This window comes from Lynx canadensis, chromosome C1, assembly GCF_007474595.2.
Source record: "Lynx canadensis isolate LIC74 chromosome C1, mLynCan4.pri.v2, whole genome shotgun sequence".
Lineage (NCBI taxonomy): Eukaryota > Metazoa > Chordata > Mammalia > Carnivora > Felidae > Lynx > Lynx canadensis.
The window spans coordinates 207408660-207431634 of record NC_044310.1 but is presented as its reverse complement, the minus strand read 5'-3'; the positions used below and the strand labels follow the sequence as shown (position 1 = coordinate 207431634).

Below are 22975 nucleotides of genomic sequence, written 5' to 3'. Positions count from 1 at the left end.
GTAGCATTATTGAAATGGTTGATTGTGGGTCTGTGGTGTTTAATAAGTAGACAACTGAATCATAAGATCCTAGAAAATAGAAGTATTAGCTATTAGGGATCAGTAAACCTGGAGACCTAGTGAGAGTGAGGAGCAGGTTCCTTTCAGTGTAACAGAGTAGGAAAGGTAGGAGGAAAAAGAAGATCTTTAGCACCAGAGGTATTTGGTGTCTTGTTAATGATGAGGCTCAGGGTTTACCCATATCAACATATGGGTGAAGGGAATAAAGTAAGGTGGGGGGTGAAAATTTAGGCACCCGTAGAGTGTGTCAGATTGGTCATTATTGTCAGTGTTGGAGTTACCAATGACAATAGGTGGCAGGGAACCGACTTGAGAGAAATAAGTAAGCTGTTTGCTGAAGCTACCAAGGATTTATGTGTTTTGGGAGGTCAGATGATAGAATGAGAATATGGAGATGATGGAATTTGTGTTCATGTATTTTCTGCTAGGTTCTAATGCTTTAGGTCCAAAAAACATTTCTTCTTTATGATATTCTAGATTGCACATTTAGAGAAGTTTGAAAATAGCTATTTCTGGAAGAGCGCAGGTTGCTTAGGAGTCTTTTGGCACCTTCTCTACCTTTAAAATGACATCTTAAGTTCAAAATAATAGAAAATAGGATCCAGTGGCTTTGACATTATTGAGCTTCACACCTGTTCAGTATTTTTTCTGACCCGGGAAAGACACATCTTACCCATATGTACTGTAGTTTTCACATTTGCGACTGACAATATAAATACTGAGGCATCCCTTTCTGGTTAGATTACAATCCAAGTACCAGGCCTTTGTGTTATAAAAAAAAACAACAACAACAAAAAAACCAGGGCATCATCATAAATACTGTAAAGGTCAAGAGTGTTGTGCTTGGTAATTAGGATTTCTTCCTTGCCTTCCATCTCAGTTCCTGTTTCTAACAAATTAATAGACTCATAAACACCTTGATTACCATGCCCTGTGAACTGTTTTCTGTGTTTATGCAGTGGTGATGTAGCAGTGCACGACGTTGACTTTAGGGAGGCGAGTATTTATTCAGCATAAAGTGGTGCAGTCAGAAATACAGCACATATTTCTTGAGGTAGTAAAGGAAATTAAACCTTTTTTTTTTTTTTTTTAAGAGAGAGGGAGAGCGTGAGCCGGGAGAGGGCTAGGCGTGGGAAGAGAGACTGAGACTGAGGGAGAATCCTAAGTAGGCTCCATGCTCAGCATGAGCCCAACGCAGGGCTTGATCACACCACACGACCACGCGATCATGACCTGAGCTGATATCAAGAGTTGGATGCTTAACTGAGCCACCGAGGCTCCCTGGAAATGAAACTTTTGTTCATAAAGGGGACTGCTTCCATATTTTGTGTGTGTGGGTCCAGGAAATTTGGAGAACTGGAGAAAAAATATTTAATGATGAATTAAGAGGTCCTCCACTTCCTATGTTGTTCCTATGTTGTCAGTTCCTGTGTTGTCATTGTTTGCCTAAGTTATTTAACTTCTCTGGGTAAAACTCTTGTTTCCTTATTTGTAAGTAAAATAGATTTGTTGCATAAGAACTCTGGTTTTTATCTTTTTGGGATTTTAGACCCCTTGGAAGAATGGTCAAGAGTCATGGACCGTCTACTAAAAGTAGACATCTGTGCATCTGCACACCACACAACATACACTTTTATATACAGTTTCAAGTGGTTTATGGGTTCCTTGTGGCCTGTCTGTCTATGGGCCTGTCTATGGGTGGAGGATGTGTTGGTTAGATCATTTTTAAGTTTTCAAGTTCTTTGGACTCTGAAGGTGTTTTTAATACCATTAAAATTTTTACTGATGTTTATTCACTTTCTGAGAGAGAGAGAGAGAGAGAGAGAAAGAGAGCACGTAAGTAGGGGAGGGACAGGGAGAGGGAGGGAGACATAATCTGAAGCAGGCTCCAGGCTCTGAGCTGTCAGCACAGAGTCCATTGCGGGGCTCAAACCCACTAACTGTGAGATCATGACCGGAGCCACAATCAGACGCTGAACCAACAGAGCCACCCAGGTGCCCCTATACTATTTTAAAACCGAAAGTGAACAGCTACCTGTGTTGTCTGTAATGAAGGAAAAAACAGGAGGTATGAGTAGAGAAGTATTAAGTTGATGACAGTTTCTTTAGGAACTCTTAAAGTGGGTTCATGAAGCCTTGGTTGGCTAGGAGTCTCCCCAGTACTATTCCTTATACTAGCACATTGCACTTTCAAAGCCCTTAGCGTTTGCCAGGCACTGTTTTAAGCATATTTAAATATATTTCATTTAATCCTTAAAATACCTTTTGATTGTTGTTTTTAAGCAGTAGTTTGGGAAAGCAATAAAATTTTTATTTTTTTATTAAGAAAATTTGCATTTTTAATTTCTTTTAAAAAGTAAAAATGTTTTGGGGCACCTGGCTGGCTCAGTTGGTTAAGCATCCAACTTCAGCTCAGGTTATGATCTCACAGTTCATGAGTGCCAGCCCCGCATCGGGCTCTGTGCTGACAGCTCGGAGCCTGGATCCTGCTTCAGATTCTGTGTCTCCCTGTCTCTCTGCCCCTCACCGCTCGCACTCTGTCTCTCTCTCTCTCTCTCAAAAATAAATAAAGATTTAAAAAAATTATAAAAAAGTAAAAATATTTTTCTGAATATGTAACACATACTATTTACTACATGGCTGTCTCCCTGTGCTAAATGTTTTAAATACCTGACCTTCCAGGTGTTATTATACTATCCAATTCACGAATGAATAAACCAAAGTTAGAGAGATGAACTAACCTGCCAAGATCACACAGTTAACTATGTTACTGGAATTGTGAATCCAGGTCTTTTTTTGAGTCAAAAGCCCATGGTCTTTACCACTTGTGTGTACTACCTCAGTGCAAAATTATGTATATTAACTCTGCTTAACAGAATTTATGATTATTTATCCAGGGTTGAGCTAACATTCATTCACCTTTGTGCTTATGAGGATAAATTCATTCGTTCACCAAGTATGCAGCAAGTGTGTATTATGTATTAAGCATTGCTCTAAACAATTGTGGTTCCTTTTTCCAAGTTCTGTCATTGGGCAGTTGTAGGCTGTGGACCTCCATTTGGGCAGATAATCCTGGTTCCCTAAACCTAATCGAAGAATAGTGACTTTTTCCATGATCTAAGCGTAAGCTTTTTTTTTTTTTTTTTAATTTTTTGTCTTAAAGTTTGTTTATTTTGGGGAGAGAGAGAGAGAGAATGTGAGTGGGAGAGGGGCAGAGAGAGAGGGAGACACGGAATCTGAAGCAGGCTCCAGGCTTTGAGCTGTCAGCACAGAGCCTGACACGGGGCTCAAACTCAGGAACCCTGAGATCATGACCTGAGCTGAAGTCGGATGCTTAACTGACTGAGCCACCCAGGCTCCCCCAGTGTAAGCTATTGAAGCATATTAGAATAGTATTCTGTGTTTCTTTTCTCATTTTTTTGTTTGCACCTGATACTAAAATTCTCCTTGAAGAAGTAACTTGGTGTATGATCTTAAGATTCCTAATTGTCATCAGAAGTTACTTAAAACCAGAAGTACTGGAATACTTAGAAACTCACCCAAAATATTAGATACCCTAGTGGTTATTTCATCCACTTGGTAGTACACTAGCCCTACAGTGTACTATCTGATTTTTCTCTTCTAATTTTTTTTGACATTTTTGTTGATATATAATGTAAATAAAAGTGCACAAGCCTTTTTTTATCCATTTTTCTTTAATGTGAGTTTTCTAGGATTTTTGTTTGCTTTTTAGTCACTTGTAGGAGCCTTTTATGGATCCTGGATAAAAGTTCTTTGTAGATATATGTTTTATAAGATATTGTCTTCCACTCTGGGCTTGCCTTTTCTCTCTTTATGATGTCTTTGAAGAGAAGTTTTTAAAGTTTTGTTTTTTAATGTTTATTTTTGAGAGAGAGAGAGAGAGTGTGTGTGAGTGGAAGAGGGACAGAGAGAGAGAGGGAGACACAGAATCCAAAGCAGGTTCCAGGCTCTGAGCTGTCAGCACAGAGCCCGACGCGGGGCTTGAACCCACAAACTGTGAGATCATGACCTGAGCGGAATTCAGATGTTCAACCAACTCAGCCACCCAGGCACCCTGAAGAGAAGTTTTAAAATGTGTGTGTGTTTTTTTTTTTTTTAATTATTATTTATTTTTTTTTATTTTGGAGAGGGGCAGAGAGAAAGAGGGAGACACAGAATCTAAAGCAGGCTCCAGGCTCTGAGCTGTCAGCACAGAGCCCGACATCATCACCTGGGCCGAAGTCAGACGCTCAGCTGACTGAGCCACTCAGGTGCTCCCCGAAGAGAAGTTTTAAATTTACATTAATTACAGTTTTTAAACTGTAGTTGTTCAGTAAAGTGCATAAATATCTGTTTGGTCAAATTTATTAACCATATTCAGATTTTCCACATCTTTACTAAATATTGTTGTCTGTCCTATTAGCTCCTGAGAAATGTTAAAATTTTAGATTTGATTATGGATTTGTCTTTTTCTTCTTTTAGTTTATGTATTTTGAGGTTTTGCTATAAAATAAAAATTTAGGGCTATTTTATCTTCCTGTTGAAAAGACTCTTTTTATGAAATATCCTTCTTTATTCCCTGTAATACTTCTTGCCTTAAAGTCTACTTTGTCTAGTATTGTTCTATGAGCTTTCTTTCAGTTTATGTTTGTATGGCAGCTTTCTTTCCTTCTCACGCTTTTGTGTCCTTGTATTTAAGGTGTGTCACTTGTGAACACCATACAGTAACACGCTTTTTAACCCCATCTTTGTTTTTACATGCAAGCATATGGTTTATTTATGTTTATATAATTATTAATATATTTGGGGTTAAATTTGCCATTATGTTGGGTTTTTTTCTATTTGTCTCACCTGTTCTTTATTGATTTTCCCAGCTTGCTTGCCTTTTTTGTGTGAATCAAGTATGTTTTATTATCCATACCCCTTCCCCATTAGCTGTTATTTATTTATTCCTTTATTATTATTGTAGTGGCTGCTTTAGAGATTATAACATAGATTCCCGACTTACAGTTACCTTACGTATGTGTATATTTTAAACCACTTCCTGGATAAGAATTTCAGAATACTTTGACTTCCTGGAGTTTTTTTCCCCCTTGGCTTTTAGATATTTAATCCTGGGGTGTTTGTTTTGGTGTGTGGGACAGGCCTGGTAATTTTTCTAACGTTGTATATAAAAAATTGGGGAGGCCCTGGATGGTAGTACCTTTCTTCGAAGGACATGTAGTTCTGGCAGGCAGGTACAGCTTGGGCAGATTACCATGGTCTAGTTGGAGCTGACTTTAGGCTTTGTTAAGGTTCCTCTGTTTGAGTTTGTCTTTATTCCAGGGCATCTCTTGCTCGTAGGGAATAGCTGGCTGGGGTCTAGAAGCCTGAGGTGTTTACCAGTTTGCTCTTCATGTTACTGTGCCTTCAATTCCATCTTCTGTCTCCTCACCCCTGCAGGTCTACCCGTGGTGTCTGTTGCACTCTGTAGCCTCCCAGGGCTGCTTTGTCTCTAGCGTATTGGTGTCTTGCCTGCGCTTAGGTGGTAGGTCAGGAAACGTCTTGATGAAAATTACTTGCGGAATTTCTGGTTCTTCTTTGCATTTCTTTCCTTTGCAGACTTTGGCTTCGTAAGTCCTAGCTGCTTGATAGCCAGCCTACCTGTGACATTCTTCTTAGCCTCCCATTTCCAGTCCTCCAAATAAAACAAATGATTGAAGGCGAATGTCGGCCTCCTGTCAGTGTACTTGCCTTTTGTCCCGAATCTTGGCCCCACAAATCCAGGTTGCCTTTGTTCTTTGATGCTTTTAAACAGTTGGTGTTTCTTTGTTTAAATTGTTATAAAATGCACATAACGTACAATTTATTATCTTCATCAACTTTAAGTGTACAGTTGGGTGATACTAAGTATGTTCATACTGCTGTGCACCCGTCACCTCCATCACCTCCATCACCCCCAGAACTTTTCATCTTGCAAAACTAAAATTCTGTACCTGTTAAACAGTAACTCTCCTTTCCACTCTCCTTTGAACCTTTGCACCATCATTGTACTTTCTGTTTATATGAACTTGACCACTCTAGGTACCTCATATAAATGGAATCAGAGTGTCTGTCTTTTTGTGACTCAGGGTTCATCTCGGTTGTAGCGTGTCTCAGAATTCCCTTCCCTTTTTTTTTTTTTTTAACTTTTTTTTGTTTACACATACTCATTTTTGAGAGACAGAGTGTGAGCGGGGGAGGGGCAGAGAGAGAGGGAGACACAGAATCCGAAGTAGGCTCCAGGCTCTGAACTGTCAGCACAGAGCCCGATGCGGGGCTAGAACCCACGAATGGTGAGATCATGACCTGAGAAGTCGGATGCCCAACCGAGTGAGCCAGCCAGGCTCCCCGCAAATTCCCTTCCTTCTTAAGGCTGAATAATATTCTGTTGCATGTGTGTACCCCATTTTGCTTATCCATTCATTTGTCAGTGAACTCTTGGGTTGTTTTCATCTTTTGGCTATTTTGAATACTGCTTCTATGAACACGGGTATACAAATATTTCACTAAGACCCTATTCTCAGTTATTTTAAGAATATACCTGGATGGTGGAATTGCTAGATCATGTGGCGTCCATTTTTAATTTTTGAGTAACCTCCATATTGTTTACCATAGCGATGGCACCATTTTACATTCCCACCAGCAATGCTCAAGTGTTCCAATTTCTTCACATATTTGTCAGCACTTGTTATTTTCTGTTTTTTGTTTTGTGTTCTAATAGTAGCTGTTTTGATGGGTGTGAGGGGGTGTAGCTTTTTATTTTCATACAGTTTTTATAGTTGTTCTTGCCAGAGGAATTGGTCTTGTAAAAGCCTTTCTTTCAATATTAGAAGTGGAAGTGAAATAGCATTTTAAGGTAGATGTTATTACGAAGATGTTAAAGTCACACCTAGTAAATGGCTGTGATAGGAATGAAATAACCCATCTGGTTCTTAAATCTGAGCTCTTTTTTTCTTAAGTTTATTTATTTATCTTGAGAGAGAGAGGGAGAGAGAATGTGTTGAGGGAGGGGCAGAGAGAGAGAGAGAGGGAGAGCACGAATCCCAAGCAGGCTTTTTGCTGACAGCCCATTGCAGGGCTTGGTCCCACGAACCGCAAGATCCTGACCTGAGCTGAAATCAAGAGTCGGCCACTTAACTGACTGAGCCCCAGGCACCCCTTAAATCTGAGTTCTTAACCACTGTATTATGTTGCTACTCTGATACAGGTCTTCTTTCCTAAAGTCTTATAATCTCATTGTTCCAAGATCTTGAGGGTGATTACTCGTATGGTTCTAATAGGGACTGTTTTCTAGTGTTGACGCTTTTTTCTCCCACACTGTTAAGATTGTCAAAATTTAGAATCGGGAACATTGTGTTTATTTTATGATTTGGTACAATTAACACAGCTTTAGAGAAACATGACTAGGGTTTTGATTTGTTGGATTGACTAGGATACAATTCTTAAAATAAATGGAAGTTACATATATAATATATATATCATATGTATTATTTTTTTGAGAGAGGGAGAGCAAGTGTGTACACAAGTGGAGGAGGGGCAGAGAGAGAGAGAGAGAGAGAGAGAGAGAGAGATTGAGAATCTCAGGCAGGCTTCATGCCCAGCACAGAGCCTGATGTGGGGCTTGATCCCATGAACTGCAAGATCATGGTCTGAGTCGAAGTCAAGACTGAGGACACTTAACTGAGCCCCAAATGTTATTTTTAAATAAAATTCCTTAAAACTATATATATTTTTTAAAACTGTGACAGCCATGAGAGATTTTGAACTAATTTTACAGTGGTGGAAACTATGACTTTGATTTAGTCATGGAGCTAAATTTTCAAGCCAACCGTATTCTGTGCTTTTTTCCATGTACTTTACCCAGTAACATTGTTAAGTCCAGAAATGTTAATTTGTCTGCAATTTACTATATCATCTCTTACTAGTGCCCTTTCAGCAGTATAGTCAGACACCAGCATTGCGGAAAATATTGGGACAGTTCTGTAAAATTTGCTGTAATTAGACTTTTTTTTTTTTTTTTTTTTTTTTTACTATGCACTAGAAACTTTTTGTTATTTTTCTGGGTTTTGTTTTGCTTTTTAATTTTCTGTTTCTGTTTTCATAGTGTTAAGTCTTCTTGTATTTATTTCATGGCTTGAAAGTGAACCCTATTTGAAAACACTTATATTTATTGCTTGTTGATAGAAGATTGCCTATGATTAAGCTTGGGAAAGCAGGTTCAAGCATGTTCTAACAGACAATAGCTACTTGTTACAGAGGCATTTACTTTTTTTTTTTTTTTTAATAAGTTAAACTTTTTAGGGTTTATCTCTAGTTTATGAGCAGGACAAATATTTACTATTTGTAAAGATTTTTAAACCTGTTTATATTCCTCATCCTCCTGTTTTTAAAAAATAAACAAAAAATGTTCAGCTGGTTAAAGATACTTGAACTACTTCTTGCAAGTAAATTAACTAGTAAGAGTTAATGTTATTTTTTGAACTTCATTATCAGTTGTTTGTTTTTTTAAGTTTATTTATTTTGAGAGAGCACGCGCGAGTGGGGGAGGGGCAGAGAGCCTCGCAAGCAGGCTCTGCACTGTCAGTGAAGAGCCCCACATGGGGCTCGATCTCACAGACCACGAAATCATGACCTGAGCTGAATTCAAGAGTCCGATGCTTAACCGACAGAGCCACCCGGGTGCCCCAGTACTTTTTAATTTCTGATCTAGGTTTTATAGTTGTTCTTGGCAGGGAACTTGGCCTTCCAAAAGCTATTCTTTCAAGACTAGACATGGAAATAAGTGCGATAGCATTGTGAGGTAGGTGTTGTGTTGCAGTTGAAGTCAGATGGCAAAGCAGTCTGGCTTTTTCCCAGGTCTATAAAACGAAAGACAAAGAGATGGTCCCATCATTATTTCCTCCTCCTCACCCTTGGGTTCATCTAGCTTGTGAAGAGTCTTGCTGGTTGTAGATTTGCTTGGCCAAAAATAGCAACCTCTGAGACAGAACCATAAATAAAGATTTAAAATGTAATTTATCTCTGTGGTGTTGAAGCTCATATCCCTTTAGTAAATGTAATGTTTGACTCAGACATTAAGCTTTCAAACATGTTTTTTAGAACATTTTATATTTAAAACACTGTTTTGGCTTAAAAAGGCGAATGGAAGCAGCCACCAACTTTCTATCTCTACTTAGCTTTCCTCAATAGATCAATGCCTAATTGTGAACTCATACAAACTATATTTTGGTCAAAAAGCCTGAGATTATGAAAATAATAGTTTAAGGTTTTTTAAACATTTTTTTTTCATTTTTGGTATGAGTTTATATCTGTCCTTACTTTGAGGTTGTATTCTCTTAGTTAGAGGTTAACTAGTGGTGGGATTTTTTAAATAGATCTTTTAAATTAAATATTCACATAGAAACATATACAAAATGAAAGTCCTACAGTGATTTAAACAATTAGAGCTGCATTAATATTATATTGCATAAATCTAGCCACTTAATTAATAAAAAAAACTTTTTTTTTTTTTTTTTTAAAGTAATCTGTATACCCAATGTATACGGCCCTGAGGTCAAGAGTTGCATGTTCCATTAACTGATCCTGCCAGGGGCCCCCCCAGGCACTAATTTTTTTAACAGAGACATTCCTGTTAGAATCTGTTAGGAAAATGCTATTGTGTACCCACAGCCTGAATTCCTTCAGATAGTACTAGTAAGCAGTAAACAAGATTCAGCATGTTTATTTAGCAAGTACTTTAATATATATTATGCACAGATCATAAGTTTGTGAACGTGTGCATGCGTTTCCATTTAACATGTACACTTACTATAAACACTTGAGTGTATGTATGCATCACTCTTAATTTTGATTGATGGTAATTAATCATACATACCAAACATTTAATATAAATGACTCTTTAGTATTACTGATTTAAACAGCCACACTCAATTTTGTGGGTTTTCTCTTCTCCATTTATTAGCTCAGTTATCGATAATCAAATTTTGGGGTTGACAGGTTTTAATATTATATGTCATTTAATTATAATCATCATATACACCTTGACAGTCTCACATTAAAAGACAAACTTTGAGGTCTTAACACTAACATCTGTATTTCTTTTGTCTCCAGTTACCTTCCATGGACTTAAATGTTGCGTACCCTCAAACACTCTAACCATGTGTTCCCATCATACCTGGCTTCCTTTACCGAAGCATTGTTTCTCCCCATACAGAGTATACGTGGAGAATTCCATCAGCTGCACCTGACTTTTTTTTTTTTTTTTTTTTTTTTTTTTTTTTTTGGCTTTTGGCTTTTCTCAGAGGACTTGAGCTAGATGGCATTATAGGCCATAAGGTTATTGATTCACCCACATCACTGTGCGTGGGAATGAGAAGAAGGAAACCCAGGCCAGGGATACTGGTAACAAATAGAAAGGGAATAAGTAATATTGAAGTCTGTTTTGGTCCTTCATATATGTTAACTTTTGATCAGAGAGTAAAGCTTCATAAGAAATCATATTAGAGTTTGAGATTATCTTTACCAACCTTTTGTGTTACCCAGAACCAGAGTGGATAAATGACTTACTCAGGGTCACCCAGCCGGTTAATAGTGATACAGCCAGAGCTCATATGAAAAATTCCTAACTCCACATCTAGTATTTTTCCATTTAAAAATCTGCTGTAGGGGCACCTGGGTGGCGCAGTCGGTTAAGCGTCCGACTTCAGCCAGGTCACGATCTCGTGGTCCGTGAGTTCGAGCCCCGCGTCAGGCTCTGGGCTGATGGCTCGGAGCCTGGAGCCTGTTTCTGATTCTGTGTCTCCCTCTCTCTCTGCCCCTCCCCCGTTCATGCTCTGTCTCTCTCTGTCCCAAAAATAAAAAATAAAAACGTTGAAAAAAAATTAAAAAAAAAATAAAAATCTGCTGTAACTGATAGTCCACTTTAGACAACAGTTTAGCAATTTCCATATGATCCAACACTTCCACTTCTAGAAATCTGGTCCAAGCAGAATGAAAGCATGTATCCACCAAAGGATTGTACCCAAACGTGCCTAGCAACATTACTCATAGTAGACAAAAACTGGAAAGAGCCCAAAATATCCATCAGCTGGTAAAATAAACTAAATGTGGCATATCCATACAATGAAGTACTATTCAGCACTACAAAGGAATGAAATACTGATAAATGTTATATCATTAATGAACCTTAGCAACTTTATGCTTAGTGAAAAATCAGATACGAAAGATTATATATAATTCAGTTACATTTAAATGACCTGAAAAGGAAATCTGTAGAAAGAGAAAGCAGGTGTGCTGAAAGTGGGATTGACTACAAACGGGCTTAAGGGACTTTTTTGGGTGATGGAAATAGTCTAGAACTAGATTGTGGCAATGGTTAGACAACTATAGAAATTTACTGTAAATTATTGAAGGGTACTCTTAAAATAGGTAAATTTTATGGCATGCAAATTATACTGCAGTAAAGCCAAAAAAGGGGAACATTAAAAAATTTCACTCTGAAAAAACTCCACTCTAAAACTCATAATTTATTCTGAAGATTATGCTGTATGTGCCTTTTGTTTTATAATTCTTACTGGTATTGCGCCTTTTGCCAAAAACGATAAAATCTGACCTGATTCTCTAGACATTTCTCTTAATTAAGAACATTTGATTTCTTAAAAGAGGTTAAACTTGTTAATGTCATATATACATCATATATGGTATATACATATATGACCCCCACACACCCTGCAAGTCCCTTGGGCTTGAAGTAGAGTTGGAACTTCCTGTGCTTGCCACAATTACCAGTGTTTTCTATTCTCACTGTAAAACAGCCTGAGTAAAAACTCTCTCACTGCTATTTCACTACTTTTAGTATATCTTCTCTATTTTGCTCTCACCAGTCGAGCTTTGTGTTCACTGAGAGTTTTTTGCATTCATTTTCAAACCTGTTTATGCCACTTGTACCTGTTATTACATAATTTAATATGGTATAAACCAATAAAATGGTGTCAGAAGCAGTAGAATTTCTTGGTAAACAGATTGGATGTTTTAGAAAGACTTGACAAAGGCTAATCACTAAATATTGGTTCGAATTAAGTGTGGGTAATTTAAAAGACTGGAGTGGGGATTGTAAAAATCTAGAAGAACTGTTTTTACATTCATATTGCTTCACAAATGTCTCTAGTTCATGCTCCGTCTTAATGAAACAAAGTAGAAAAGTTTATTAGGTGAGGGTGTGTGTAAGAAAGGTAACACTGAACTCTAATCACAGGATTCATGTTCAAAGACAAAAGTCTTGATATCTCTATGAACATGTATTATGTTTTAAATTAAAAATTTTAAGATGCAGACGTGTGTGTACGCTTGTTTTTCTTTTACCACCTGTCTGCAATTAAGCAGCCAGTTATTGGTTTTGATCCCATAGGGTGAGAGTGATTCTGTATATGGTATTATTCAAAACTATATAAACATCAAATTTATAAATAACTTATGTGATAGAATATTTTGATAATAAAAAGGATTCTTGTTTTAAAAATTTTTAGATTTATGACTTTTTATTGAATATATCTTGTTTTATTTTATTAATGTTTATTTTTGAGAGAGAGAGTGGGGGGAGGCAAGGGAAGGGGACAGAGGATCCGAAGCAGCAGTCGTGCTGACAGCAGAGAGCACGACACAGGGACTCGAACTCATGAATTGTGGGATCATGACCTGAGCCACGTTCGGATGCTCAGCCAACTGAGCCACCAGGCACCCCGAATGTGTCTCATTTTATGCAGAAAAGTAAGCCAAAGTCAGGATGATAGTAGGAGAGGACTAAGCCTGCAGGGGAGTAGAGAGTGGCTTCAGTACCTACAAAACAAGGCCGTCAGAAAGGAGGAAGGGTGCAGTCAGGAGACACTCAGAATTTAAGATCTTGAGATGGAAGTGTGAAGTTTAAGAATCTCCCAGAGAGATGGGACACCTGCAGGGCTCAGTCAGTTGAGAGTCCGACTTCGGCTCAGGACATTGATTTCAAGGTTCCCGGGTTCAGGCCCCGCGTCAGGCTCTGTGCTGACATCTCAGAGCCTGGAGTCTGATTCGGATTCTATGTCTCCCTCCCTCTCTTCCCCTCCCCCGCTCAACGAGTGTGTGTGTGCGCTCTCTCTCTCTCTCTCTCTCCCAGAATAAAACGTTAAAAAGATGTTTTTAAGTAACATTAAAAAGTATCTACCAGAGAAAGAAAACACCAAATGAGAGAAGACACTGGTGCTGCCAGAGGGCCCATGGCCCTGGATTAGGAGGCCACAGAGTCTCCCTCGTTGGCTTTGGCAGTGCCATCGGGGCTTGGGGTCACGACGGTGGTTGGTGGTTGGGGTGAGGCCGGGGCCACGGAGCTTGCAGAGGCAAGGCGGAAAACAGGGAACGGATCCCCATCACCAAGCTGAGCCACCTGATCAAGGACGTGAAGGTGAAGTCCCTGGAGGAGATCTCGCGCTCTTCCCTGCCCATCAAAGAATCCGAGGCCATTGACTTTTTCCTGGGAGCATCCCTTAAGAAAGGTTTTGAAGATAATACCTGTACAGCAGCAGACCTGCGCTGGCCCGCAGGCCAGGTTCAAGGCGTTCGTTGCCATCCGAGATTATCATTGGACATGTTGGTCCGGGTGTTAAGTCCTCCAGGGAGGTAGCCACTGCCATCCTTGGGGTCACCATCCTGGCCAAGCTTTTCTAGTGTCCCTGTGTGGCAGGGTTCCTGGGGGGAACACGATCAACAAGCCCCACACTGTTGCGTGCAAGATGACCGGCCACCGTGGCTCTTCATCCCTGCCTCCAGAGGCGCTGCCATTGTCTCAGCCCCTGTGCCCAAGAAGCTACTGATGGTGGCTCGTATTGACGACTGCTGCCCCTCAGCTAGGGGCTGCACTGCCACCCTGGGCAGCTTTGCCAAGGCCACATTTGATCCATTTCCAAGACCTACAGCTGCCTCACCCCTGATGTCTGGAAAGACTGTATTCACCAATTCCCTGTCAGGAATTCACTGACATCTTGGAAAGACTCACACCAGAGTCTCCATGCAGAGGACCCAGGCTCCAGCTGTGGGCACCACATAGTTTTATACAAGGGAAAAAAGGTCCAAGCCTGTTAAAAAAAAAAAAAAAGGAAAGAAAGAATTTACTGGAGAGTCATCAGTGAAAATTTTGGACGTACTAACTTGGATGCACAGTTTTGAAAACGTGAGCTTGTGCCGAGATGGTATGGAATGTAGAAATGTGAGCGGCGAAGATACTAATCAAAGAGTGGCTTTCCTTGTAGCCATTAGGTGTGTACCCTTGGGGGAGCTGAATGAAATAAGGTCGGAGGAGTGCGGTCACATGAAGAGAGTGCTACTCCTGGAGAATTGAGTTAAAATTGTCGGGAGGATAGGATGTGGTCAGTGCCATTTTAGTTGCATCGCTGATAGTGGTCCAGCTTCTGTTAATGTTCACCTGATAGCTTTGTTTGGAGTTGCTTGCAATGATAGTGTGCCTTTTAAAAGTTCCAGGATCACAGTTTGCAGTGGTTCTTAACTGGTTTTGGATTGCAAATGCCTTTGAGAACCTGGTGAAAGCTATGGGCTCCGTTTCTAAAATACTTATGTACCAGCAAACACACAGTAATTTTACAATTTTTAGTTCTTCAGAGACTCACCAAAGCCCAGAGAGATCCTGGTTAAGAACAGAAAGGAATTCTCTTGTTAATCCTTTGTGAATTAAAACAGTATTCCGGTGTGTTTTGGTGTAAATGTGGATTTTCAAATAATGCACAAAATAGGACTTCTATAGCCAATAATTCTGGATTGTATGTGCTCTATAGAGTGAGACACCTGTAATCAAGTTGGCAAGAACTTGAAAATAAGAGGACTGCAAGTAATCTGTTTGAAAGGACGGTAACTAGAAGCTTTTTAATTATGTAATACTTAATGCTGCTGTATTATAAGCATTAGAGCCTTTTAATATTTACCAGTAAGCAGTCAACTTCAGTTACATGGATCGGTATTTCTTTTGGCTCTTCAGAGAATATGATCTTCAAGTATGGTATTTAAGAAAGCAAGAACCATGTTTGGGCATGGTATGGCTTTGGAGAGAAAGGGAGATGTGCATGTGCCTACCTTGCTGCCTCCCTTTCTCCCCTGCTTTCTGCTTACCTGATTCTCCCTGCGGCTGGTGCCTTCTTCCCCCACCCCCTTTTTGCTTAAGGTGAAATGGGTGACCAACTATATATAACCAATTGTTTGTAAATTGTAAAGACCAACTTTTATGTAAGTTGGGAGGTGCTAGAAAATTCTGTGTTGCTTAAGATAGTGTGAAATGTTTCTCACCTAAAAAATGGACCTCATTTATAATTTTAGGTCCTGTATTATTGTAGCTCACGGTGATTATTTTTATGTTTGCAAGAGTTGTGCTCAGTGTTTCTGTTATTTTGTTTCAACTGCAGGACCGTGTATATGTACAACAAAATAATGTGGAGAATGTCTACAATTTGGGATTAATTATTTTTCGAGATCAAGTTGTACGTTATGGGTGTATTAGGGATCATCTACGACAAACACTATTGGACATGATCGCAAGAGAGCGGAAAGGAGAAGTTGTAGATCGGTATAATCATCTCTTTCTACTTCAGTACTTCAGTGTTTAGTTTTTTAGTGGTTGTGTCTTGGGAACCAATGTGCTCTCGTAATCCTATTGAAATAAAAGTTTTATTGTCCAGCACATTGTGAAAATCCTCAAAAACCTTTTCACAATTAACGAAGTTACCTAGATTTTAACTTAAAGCACATATCTATTTTTAGAAGAGTCCACCCTAAGCTTCTATTTAATTTACTTTTAAAAAAGCAAATCAGCCATTAGTCTTCTCTTTTTATTTTTCATTTATTTTTTTTCATGCTGGCATTTGGTTCTTTTTTGCTGTGTGATAACTTTTTTGTTTCTTCTCTTTGTCTTTATCTTTAAAAGGCTCTCTAGCTTTCATTCTTAACATATTTGAAGAAAAATGTTGAACATAGTCTACAATGACTAAGAAATACTGTACTCCTTCTGTTAAGTCACATTCCCTCCCCCTTTCTTACATGATTGCAGCCCAGTTTTTGTGACACTGCAGTTAAGAGTGGCTTGAAACATACAAGATTGCGTTCTCTATTTCTCTGTATTCAGAGAAGCTATTAGAGGAAGACTTGTAAAGTTCTTTTTTATTTCGGCTCGGGTGCTTGATCAGAATTGCCTGGAAGCCATTTGGTACAAAAAAATTACAATGCCTGTGAGTAGCTGTGTGTTGTGCCCGAGTCAAGTAACTTCTCCTGCCTGCTTTCTCATAGTCCTTTTATATTCTGTATTTTTACATAAACAGGAATATTTAGACATTTTAGACATGTTTTCTTGCAGATTTTAAGGTTATAACAATGTGAGAACAACCTGAGATCAGTAGCTGTACAGTCAAGATATGCTTTCCAATTAAAATGACTCCATATCCTTACGTATAATAAGTTGCTTATGGGAGACGGGTCACTTTGATTTAAAACATGTTCTCAAAGTCTTTCTAACAAGTTCTGTTAAGTTTTTTTACATGAATATTTAATGGAATTTGGTGATCAAGTGGTTTAACTTCTTTTGACAGGGGCGCAATAAGAAATGCTTGCCAGATGTTAATGATTTTAGGTCTCGAAGGACGATCCGTCTATGAAGAAGATTTTGAAGCTCCTTTTTTGGAAATGTCTGCAGAATTTTTTCAGGTAATCAGTGAAGATCTAAATAAATGCTCTTTGAAGATGTTCTCAAAGTTACTGAGTACAGTTACTGATTTGAATATTTGACCTTTTTCTACTGAGGCCCTTTTGGGAAAGAGGGTACAAAAAATACCCTTTAGCGCACTTAACTCCCCACCTACTCCCCATTCTCACGTTCCAGGGAAGGAACCTATTAAAGAAAAATTGAAGAGTATGGACTCAGACACATGATTTTTAAATTATGTGTAATGAAACATACAAACTTAGACATAACCTTAATATTTTATTATGTTTATATATTACAAATTATTTACCATAAATTCACAGGCAGTGCATCACTAATGAAGTCCCATTATTCAGTCTTTTGTGAATATAAGTTACTGGTAAAATAAGTATAGAAATACGCATGATCTCATGGCACGCGCGCACACACACACACACACACACACACACACACACACACACATATATATATCTGTGTATATATCTTAAAAACTATTGATGAGGAAATTAGAGGTCATAAGTATAATTGATAGAAACTTGCAGCAGTATATACCACCCAAAACCAACTGAATTGCTAAAAGTGAAGTTAAACTAGTACTAATTTGTAATGAAGTTACAAAATGGAAGGCGTATTTATAAGATCGTGATAACCATGCATCCTCCTGAAAACCTCATTGCTAGTAGGAGCTTTAAGTCTGTTGTTAAAACAGACTTAGCTGAATACTAACTAAAAGTTTTTACTTCAGTAGGAGGCTTTTTAAAAAATAAATGAATACAAAGTTACAATGATTCTTAAATAGTTCAGTAGGTCATTCATAAGAACCATGAGATGTATACAAAGATGGAACATGGTGAATTTTGGCGTCCTTTACACATAAAGAATAGACTTGCTGCCTTTTTTGTTTGTTTGTTTAAGTTAGTGTGTAGCCCATCAAGAAGACCTTTGTGGCCTGCAGTGGTGAGCCTGGACCGTGCTTTATGAACTATTAATTTCATAATGTAGGAAACAGTTTCTATTTTCTAAGAATGCAGCAACTCATTCTAGGTATTTTTGACCTGTGCATTCGTTTTAATTCCCTTCGTTACGTTGTCGACATACCAAGAGAAGATTAGTCATCAAGATTCCCAGATGTGCTGCAGTAATGTGTATGCATGTATGTATATACATAGTACATACTGTTGTTAACAGTGAGTGGAAAGATGGTCTTACCTGGAGTTTCATTTGGTGTGTTAATGTCTATTCTTAGAAACTTGATTGTTTTCAAGGATTAAAACTACTTGTTGTCAAAAAGTGGAACGTGTTACTGAATTTTATACATGGTTTATATCAGCATGTCTTCTGATTTGTGATTCTTAGATGTGTTTGTTAATCCTCCTATCAAGTAGGTTAAAATCACCTGGGTTAACATTTATAATTTAGTGGAACTTCGGTAAGGCTGGTGTTAGCAGACAAGATTAAGAGTTACATAAAAGCTCTGTTTCTCAATCATAAGTTTATAGACGCGCGCGCACACACACGTACATAACGCACACACTCCTTTGAGACTGGGAGTGGGTGGCAGTTGGACTTTAGTAACTAGCAGTGTGTGAGCAAAACTGTATGATAAACATGAAAAATCCTTATAGGCATAATTTATACACATTAAAACAAATCAAAGAAGAATTTCCTACTCTGACTTGGGGTCAGATGCTCCGTTCTGTACTTTTGACCCTTACTAGCATTTGCTCACTTTTTCTGTTATTGGAGGTATATTGGCGAAGTTTGAAAACACTGATTAAGGATAATGTATTGATTTTTCTTCTGTAATCAGTGCTTTAAAGGATGTAATTCAGCCATGTGGGTATGTGTGATAAGAAACTACATAAAATGTTAATAGTGCTAATGATATTTAGATTGTAGAAACCCACTTAAAAGCAGAAACGCATTTTGCTTCTACATTTAAAAACAAAAAAGTCATATTTCTTATTTGCAGATGGAAAGCCAGAAATTTTTAGCAGAAAACAGTGCTTCAGTATATATAAAGAAAGTAGAAGCTAGAATTAATGAAGAAATAGAACGGGTGATGCACTGCCTTGACAAATCAACCGAAGAGCCAATAGTAAAGGTGGTTGAGAGGGAACTCATTTCCAAGCACATGAAAACTATAGTAGAAATGGAGAATTCTGGGCTAGTACATATGCTGAAAAATGGAAAGACAGAAGGTAAGTATCAGCAATTGAAAAATAATTAAATGTTTATAGTTCTACCAGGATCTTAGTAATTTTTTTTTTATTTTACTGTAATGAAAATAGATTATGAATGTCAGTTTTCAAGTTGTGTGTGTCATTAATGTATCAACTGCTGTTACTTTGATAGGATTTAACAGGAAAGCTCCACACTTACTAATGTGGATTTTCGGTGTCTCTTTTAATTAAATGGCTTTTTTTCCCTCTCTTTCATCTTAGTCTCCCTCATTTTTTGTGTTTTTCTTAACCCAGAAGTCTGTGTTATTGGTGAGACCAATGAGGTCCTCTGTTACTGTCCTTTTTATATACAAGGGAGTTGGACTGTCTTCATTGCCATGTACTCTCTCGTTTTTGTGATTCTTTTAAAATCTGACATTCCAATCATAAAATTTGTATAGGCTTTCCTTTGGGAGTTAGTTGTGATAAGGGTATTGAAAATGCAAAAATTATGTGTCTTTCATGTGACATTTTAGATAAATTAGTAGACCGGTTTTGAGAACTCCAGAGTTACAGACTTCAGAGAAAGGGAAATTGCAAAGAAGTGAAAGCACAGTTTTGAGATAACTGTAGCATTTATTCTTGTTGGCTATTTACCCCCTTTTTTTCTTCAAATTTTTTAAATGTTTATTCATTTTTGAGAGACAGAGACAGAGCAGGAGTGGGGGGGGGGCGGGCAGAGAGAGACGGAAGTAAAGACTCTGAAGCAGGCTCTGAGCTGTCAGCACAGAGCCCATCGCGGGGCTCGAACTCATGGACCACGAGATCATGACCTGAGCTGAAGTCAGACGTTCAACCAACTGAGCCACCCAGGTGCCTCTACCCTTTTTTTCCTGAAAACAATATTTTGTGATAAGTACCTTAGGAGAAATCATAAATAAAAGAATACCAGTCATGTTGTCCTTATTCTTAATTTCTGAAATTTTACTTAAAACTATGACTTTAGGAATCACTAATATGCTGTTAAAAAATAGGGGTGCCTGGGTGGCTCAGTCGGTTAAACATCCGACTTCAGCTCAGGTCTTGATCTTGTGGTCCGTGAGTTCAAGCCCCGAGTTGGGCTTTGTACTGTACTGACAGCTCAGAGCCTGGAGCCTGCTTCAGAATCTGTGTCTCCAATTCTCTGCCCCTCCCCCACTTGCACTCACTTGCCCTCTCTCTCAAAAATAAACATTAAAAAAAATAAACATGGTACTCTTGGTATTTTCTTGTTTCTTAGATGATCTCTTAGCAGTATTTTAGCCAGCTTACTTATTACAAAAGAAACACATACTGCCTCAAGGTTGTAAGCTTGCAGGGAATGAAAACAATATTTAAGTGAATCACTTAAAAAAGAGGTAGATATAAGAGGAGAGAAAAGTAAGATGGTAGGAAAGGTAGTTGTTTTCTGTGCTGCCCTCAAGTGTAATTCTTGCTTTCTGTTTTGAGATGCTTATATTTCTATATATTTCTTTCTGAAAGTTGTATGTAAATTTGTTGTTTTTATTAAACCAGAGAAAAGATGCTTCTGGTAAACCTTTTCTTTTGTAAAAGCCAAAAAAAAAAAAAATCATTTTTAAATTATGTTTGTCATGTTTTCTAAACTAAGCTATCCCTGGATGTCTAAAGTCTAAGTCAAGGGCTGGCAAACTTTTTTGTAAAAGGCCCATACAGTAAACTCCTCCTCTCTGTTGTAATAGTGAGAAAGTAGGCATAGACAGTAACACAAATGGATTAACTTGACTGTGTTCCTATGAAACACTGATTTTTTTTTTTTTTCCCAACCACTTAAAAATGTAGAAACCATTTTTAGTTCATGAGATGCACAAAAATGGACAGTGGGCTGTATTTGGTTCAGGGCTATAGTTCGACAAACCCTGATCTAAATGCTCATCCAGAGTTAGTGTTTTCTGGTCTACCCTGGGGGAAGGTGGGAGAGGGTGAATTAAATTGGCTGGAGAGTAGAGCTTAGGAAGTGTTTGATGGAGAGGTTGTTGGGCATACCTAAATTACAGTATCTCTGAAATCTGCATGGAGACTTGCGTTAAAGGCATTAAGTATGCCTGACAACATGGCAAGTGCTTAATAAGTACATAAATGAAGAAATAGCAGAATACTAACCATAGTTCTCTAGTACTTAATGTTTTTAGCAAGTAAACAGCTATCTGTGATTGTAAATTAAATTTTAAAACGCTGGCTTCAATTTTTTCAGCTTCCCACTAGGAACCTAATCGCAAAATGTCTTCATTGTGTTAGGCCCTGCTCTGGAGCAGTAAGTCAAGAATATGTCAGAGGCACAACTTAACCGTTATGAAGCCAAGCGTCTCATAAATCAGAAAGTGAAACAGCTTTCTGACAATGAATGGAGGCTGAATTGGATTGGCTATTAGATGCAGATAGCTCTATGAAATTTAAATTCAAATAGCACTTCATTTTACTAAGTTTGTACAAAAACGTTTGATTTTTGAATGCCCAAGTATTTTTAATTTTCTCTTTCACGTTACCCACTACACCATACATTTATATATGGTGAATTCAGTACAATGAAATTGTATTAATTTCCATATAGTTAAATATGCAACATATAATTGAGCAAAACTGTAACAACAGAGGAACAAAATAGACAAGTTGGGAACCATTTTGTTAGAGATGGGTTTGATATGCCAAATTTACTATAGTAAATCTCCATAAATTACTGTGCATTTTTATTTTTTAATTAAAAAAAATTTTTTTTTACATTTATTTATTTTTGAGAGACAGAGCACTAGTTGGGGGAGGGGCAGAGAGAGAGAGAGAGAGAGACAGAATCCAAAGCAGGCTCCAGGCTCTGAGTTGTCAGCACAGAGCCCAACGTGGGGCTTGAACTCACAAACCGTGAGATCATGACCTGAGCCAAAGTCAGACGCTCAACTGACTGAGCCACCCAGGCGCCCCAACTGTTGCATTTTTAATACCTGTTTTTAACATGGGAAATTTGGATGTAATTTATGCCAAATGTGAGAAACTGTAAGATTTGCTGTGTGGAGATGACTTTGGACGTGTATTATTGCTGAAAACTTAGTGTTTAATAAAACTTGATTTTGAAAGTCTCTGAAACAAATTTTAGAAGCCCTTTTTTTCTAACATTTGCTTCTAAGTATTTCCCAAATACGAAAAACTTCAGTATTAGGATCTGAATTATAGCCTGTCTGTCAAGCTTGGCCCACCAGCAGTTTGATTAGAGCCCCCCCCCATCAAAAGAAAAATAACGTTTTATTGCTTATGAAAACTACATAATTTTTTAGATATCAGTGTCCATAAATAAAGTTTTATGGCAACACAGTCATGCCCATTTAGTTATGTGTTCTATGTGGCTTCTTTCTTGTTACAGTGGCAGAACTGAAGTAGTTGCAAGAGAGACCATATGGCCCACAAGTCTATAAAATATTTACTGTCTGGCACTTTCCAGAAAAAAATTTCCCAGCCCCCGATCTAGAAGCTGCTATTCTAACTTCCATTTCAAAAGTTCTTGATGATAAAACTTTTTTTATATTATTGTACAGTCCTTACACTTAGAGTCTCCCAGTAAGTTTCAGAGAAACCCCAGACATACGGGAAACAAAGCATTTTTACCTCCACATTAAAAAAAAATTTTTTTAATGTTTATTTATTTTTGAGAGAGCACGAGCAGGGGAGGGGCAGAGAGAGAGGGAGACACAGAATCCGAAGCAGGCTCCAGGTTCTGAGCTGTCAGCACTGAGCCTGATGTGGGGCTTGAACTCAATAGCCGTGAGATCGTGACCTGAGCCAAAGTTGGGCACTTAACCAAGACTGAGCCACCCAGGCGCCCCTACCTCCACATTTTGATCTTGTGAAAAATGATATACAAAATGGACAGAGTCCAGAACTTTCATTCTAAATAAAAACAATATAGTGGGATACCAAGTTTTAAAATACAAGTATTGGCCTAGGACATCCCCTGGAAAAT

General features: G+C 38.2%; 1 protein-coding gene and 1 pseudogene across 2 annotated transcripts in view; both read left to right on the top strand.

Moving 5' to 3' along the window:
* The window catches only part of CUL3 (cullin 3), a 95607-nt gene that overhangs the window by 47082 nt on the left and 25550 nt on the right, over positions 1-22975 (top strand). For both annotated transcript variants that reach the window (XM_030328200.1, XM_030328201.1), the window contains 3 exons: positions 15519-15679; positions 16695-16809; positions 18780-19008. In XM_030328200.1, coding sequence (XP_030184060.1) covers positions 15519-15679; positions 16695-16809; positions 18780-19008 — 505 coding nt within the window. The remainder of the gene's footprint in view (positions 1-15518; positions 15680-16694; positions 16810-18779; positions 19009-22975) is intronic.
* LOC115522388 lies at positions 13226-14709 on the top strand (annotated as a pseudogene).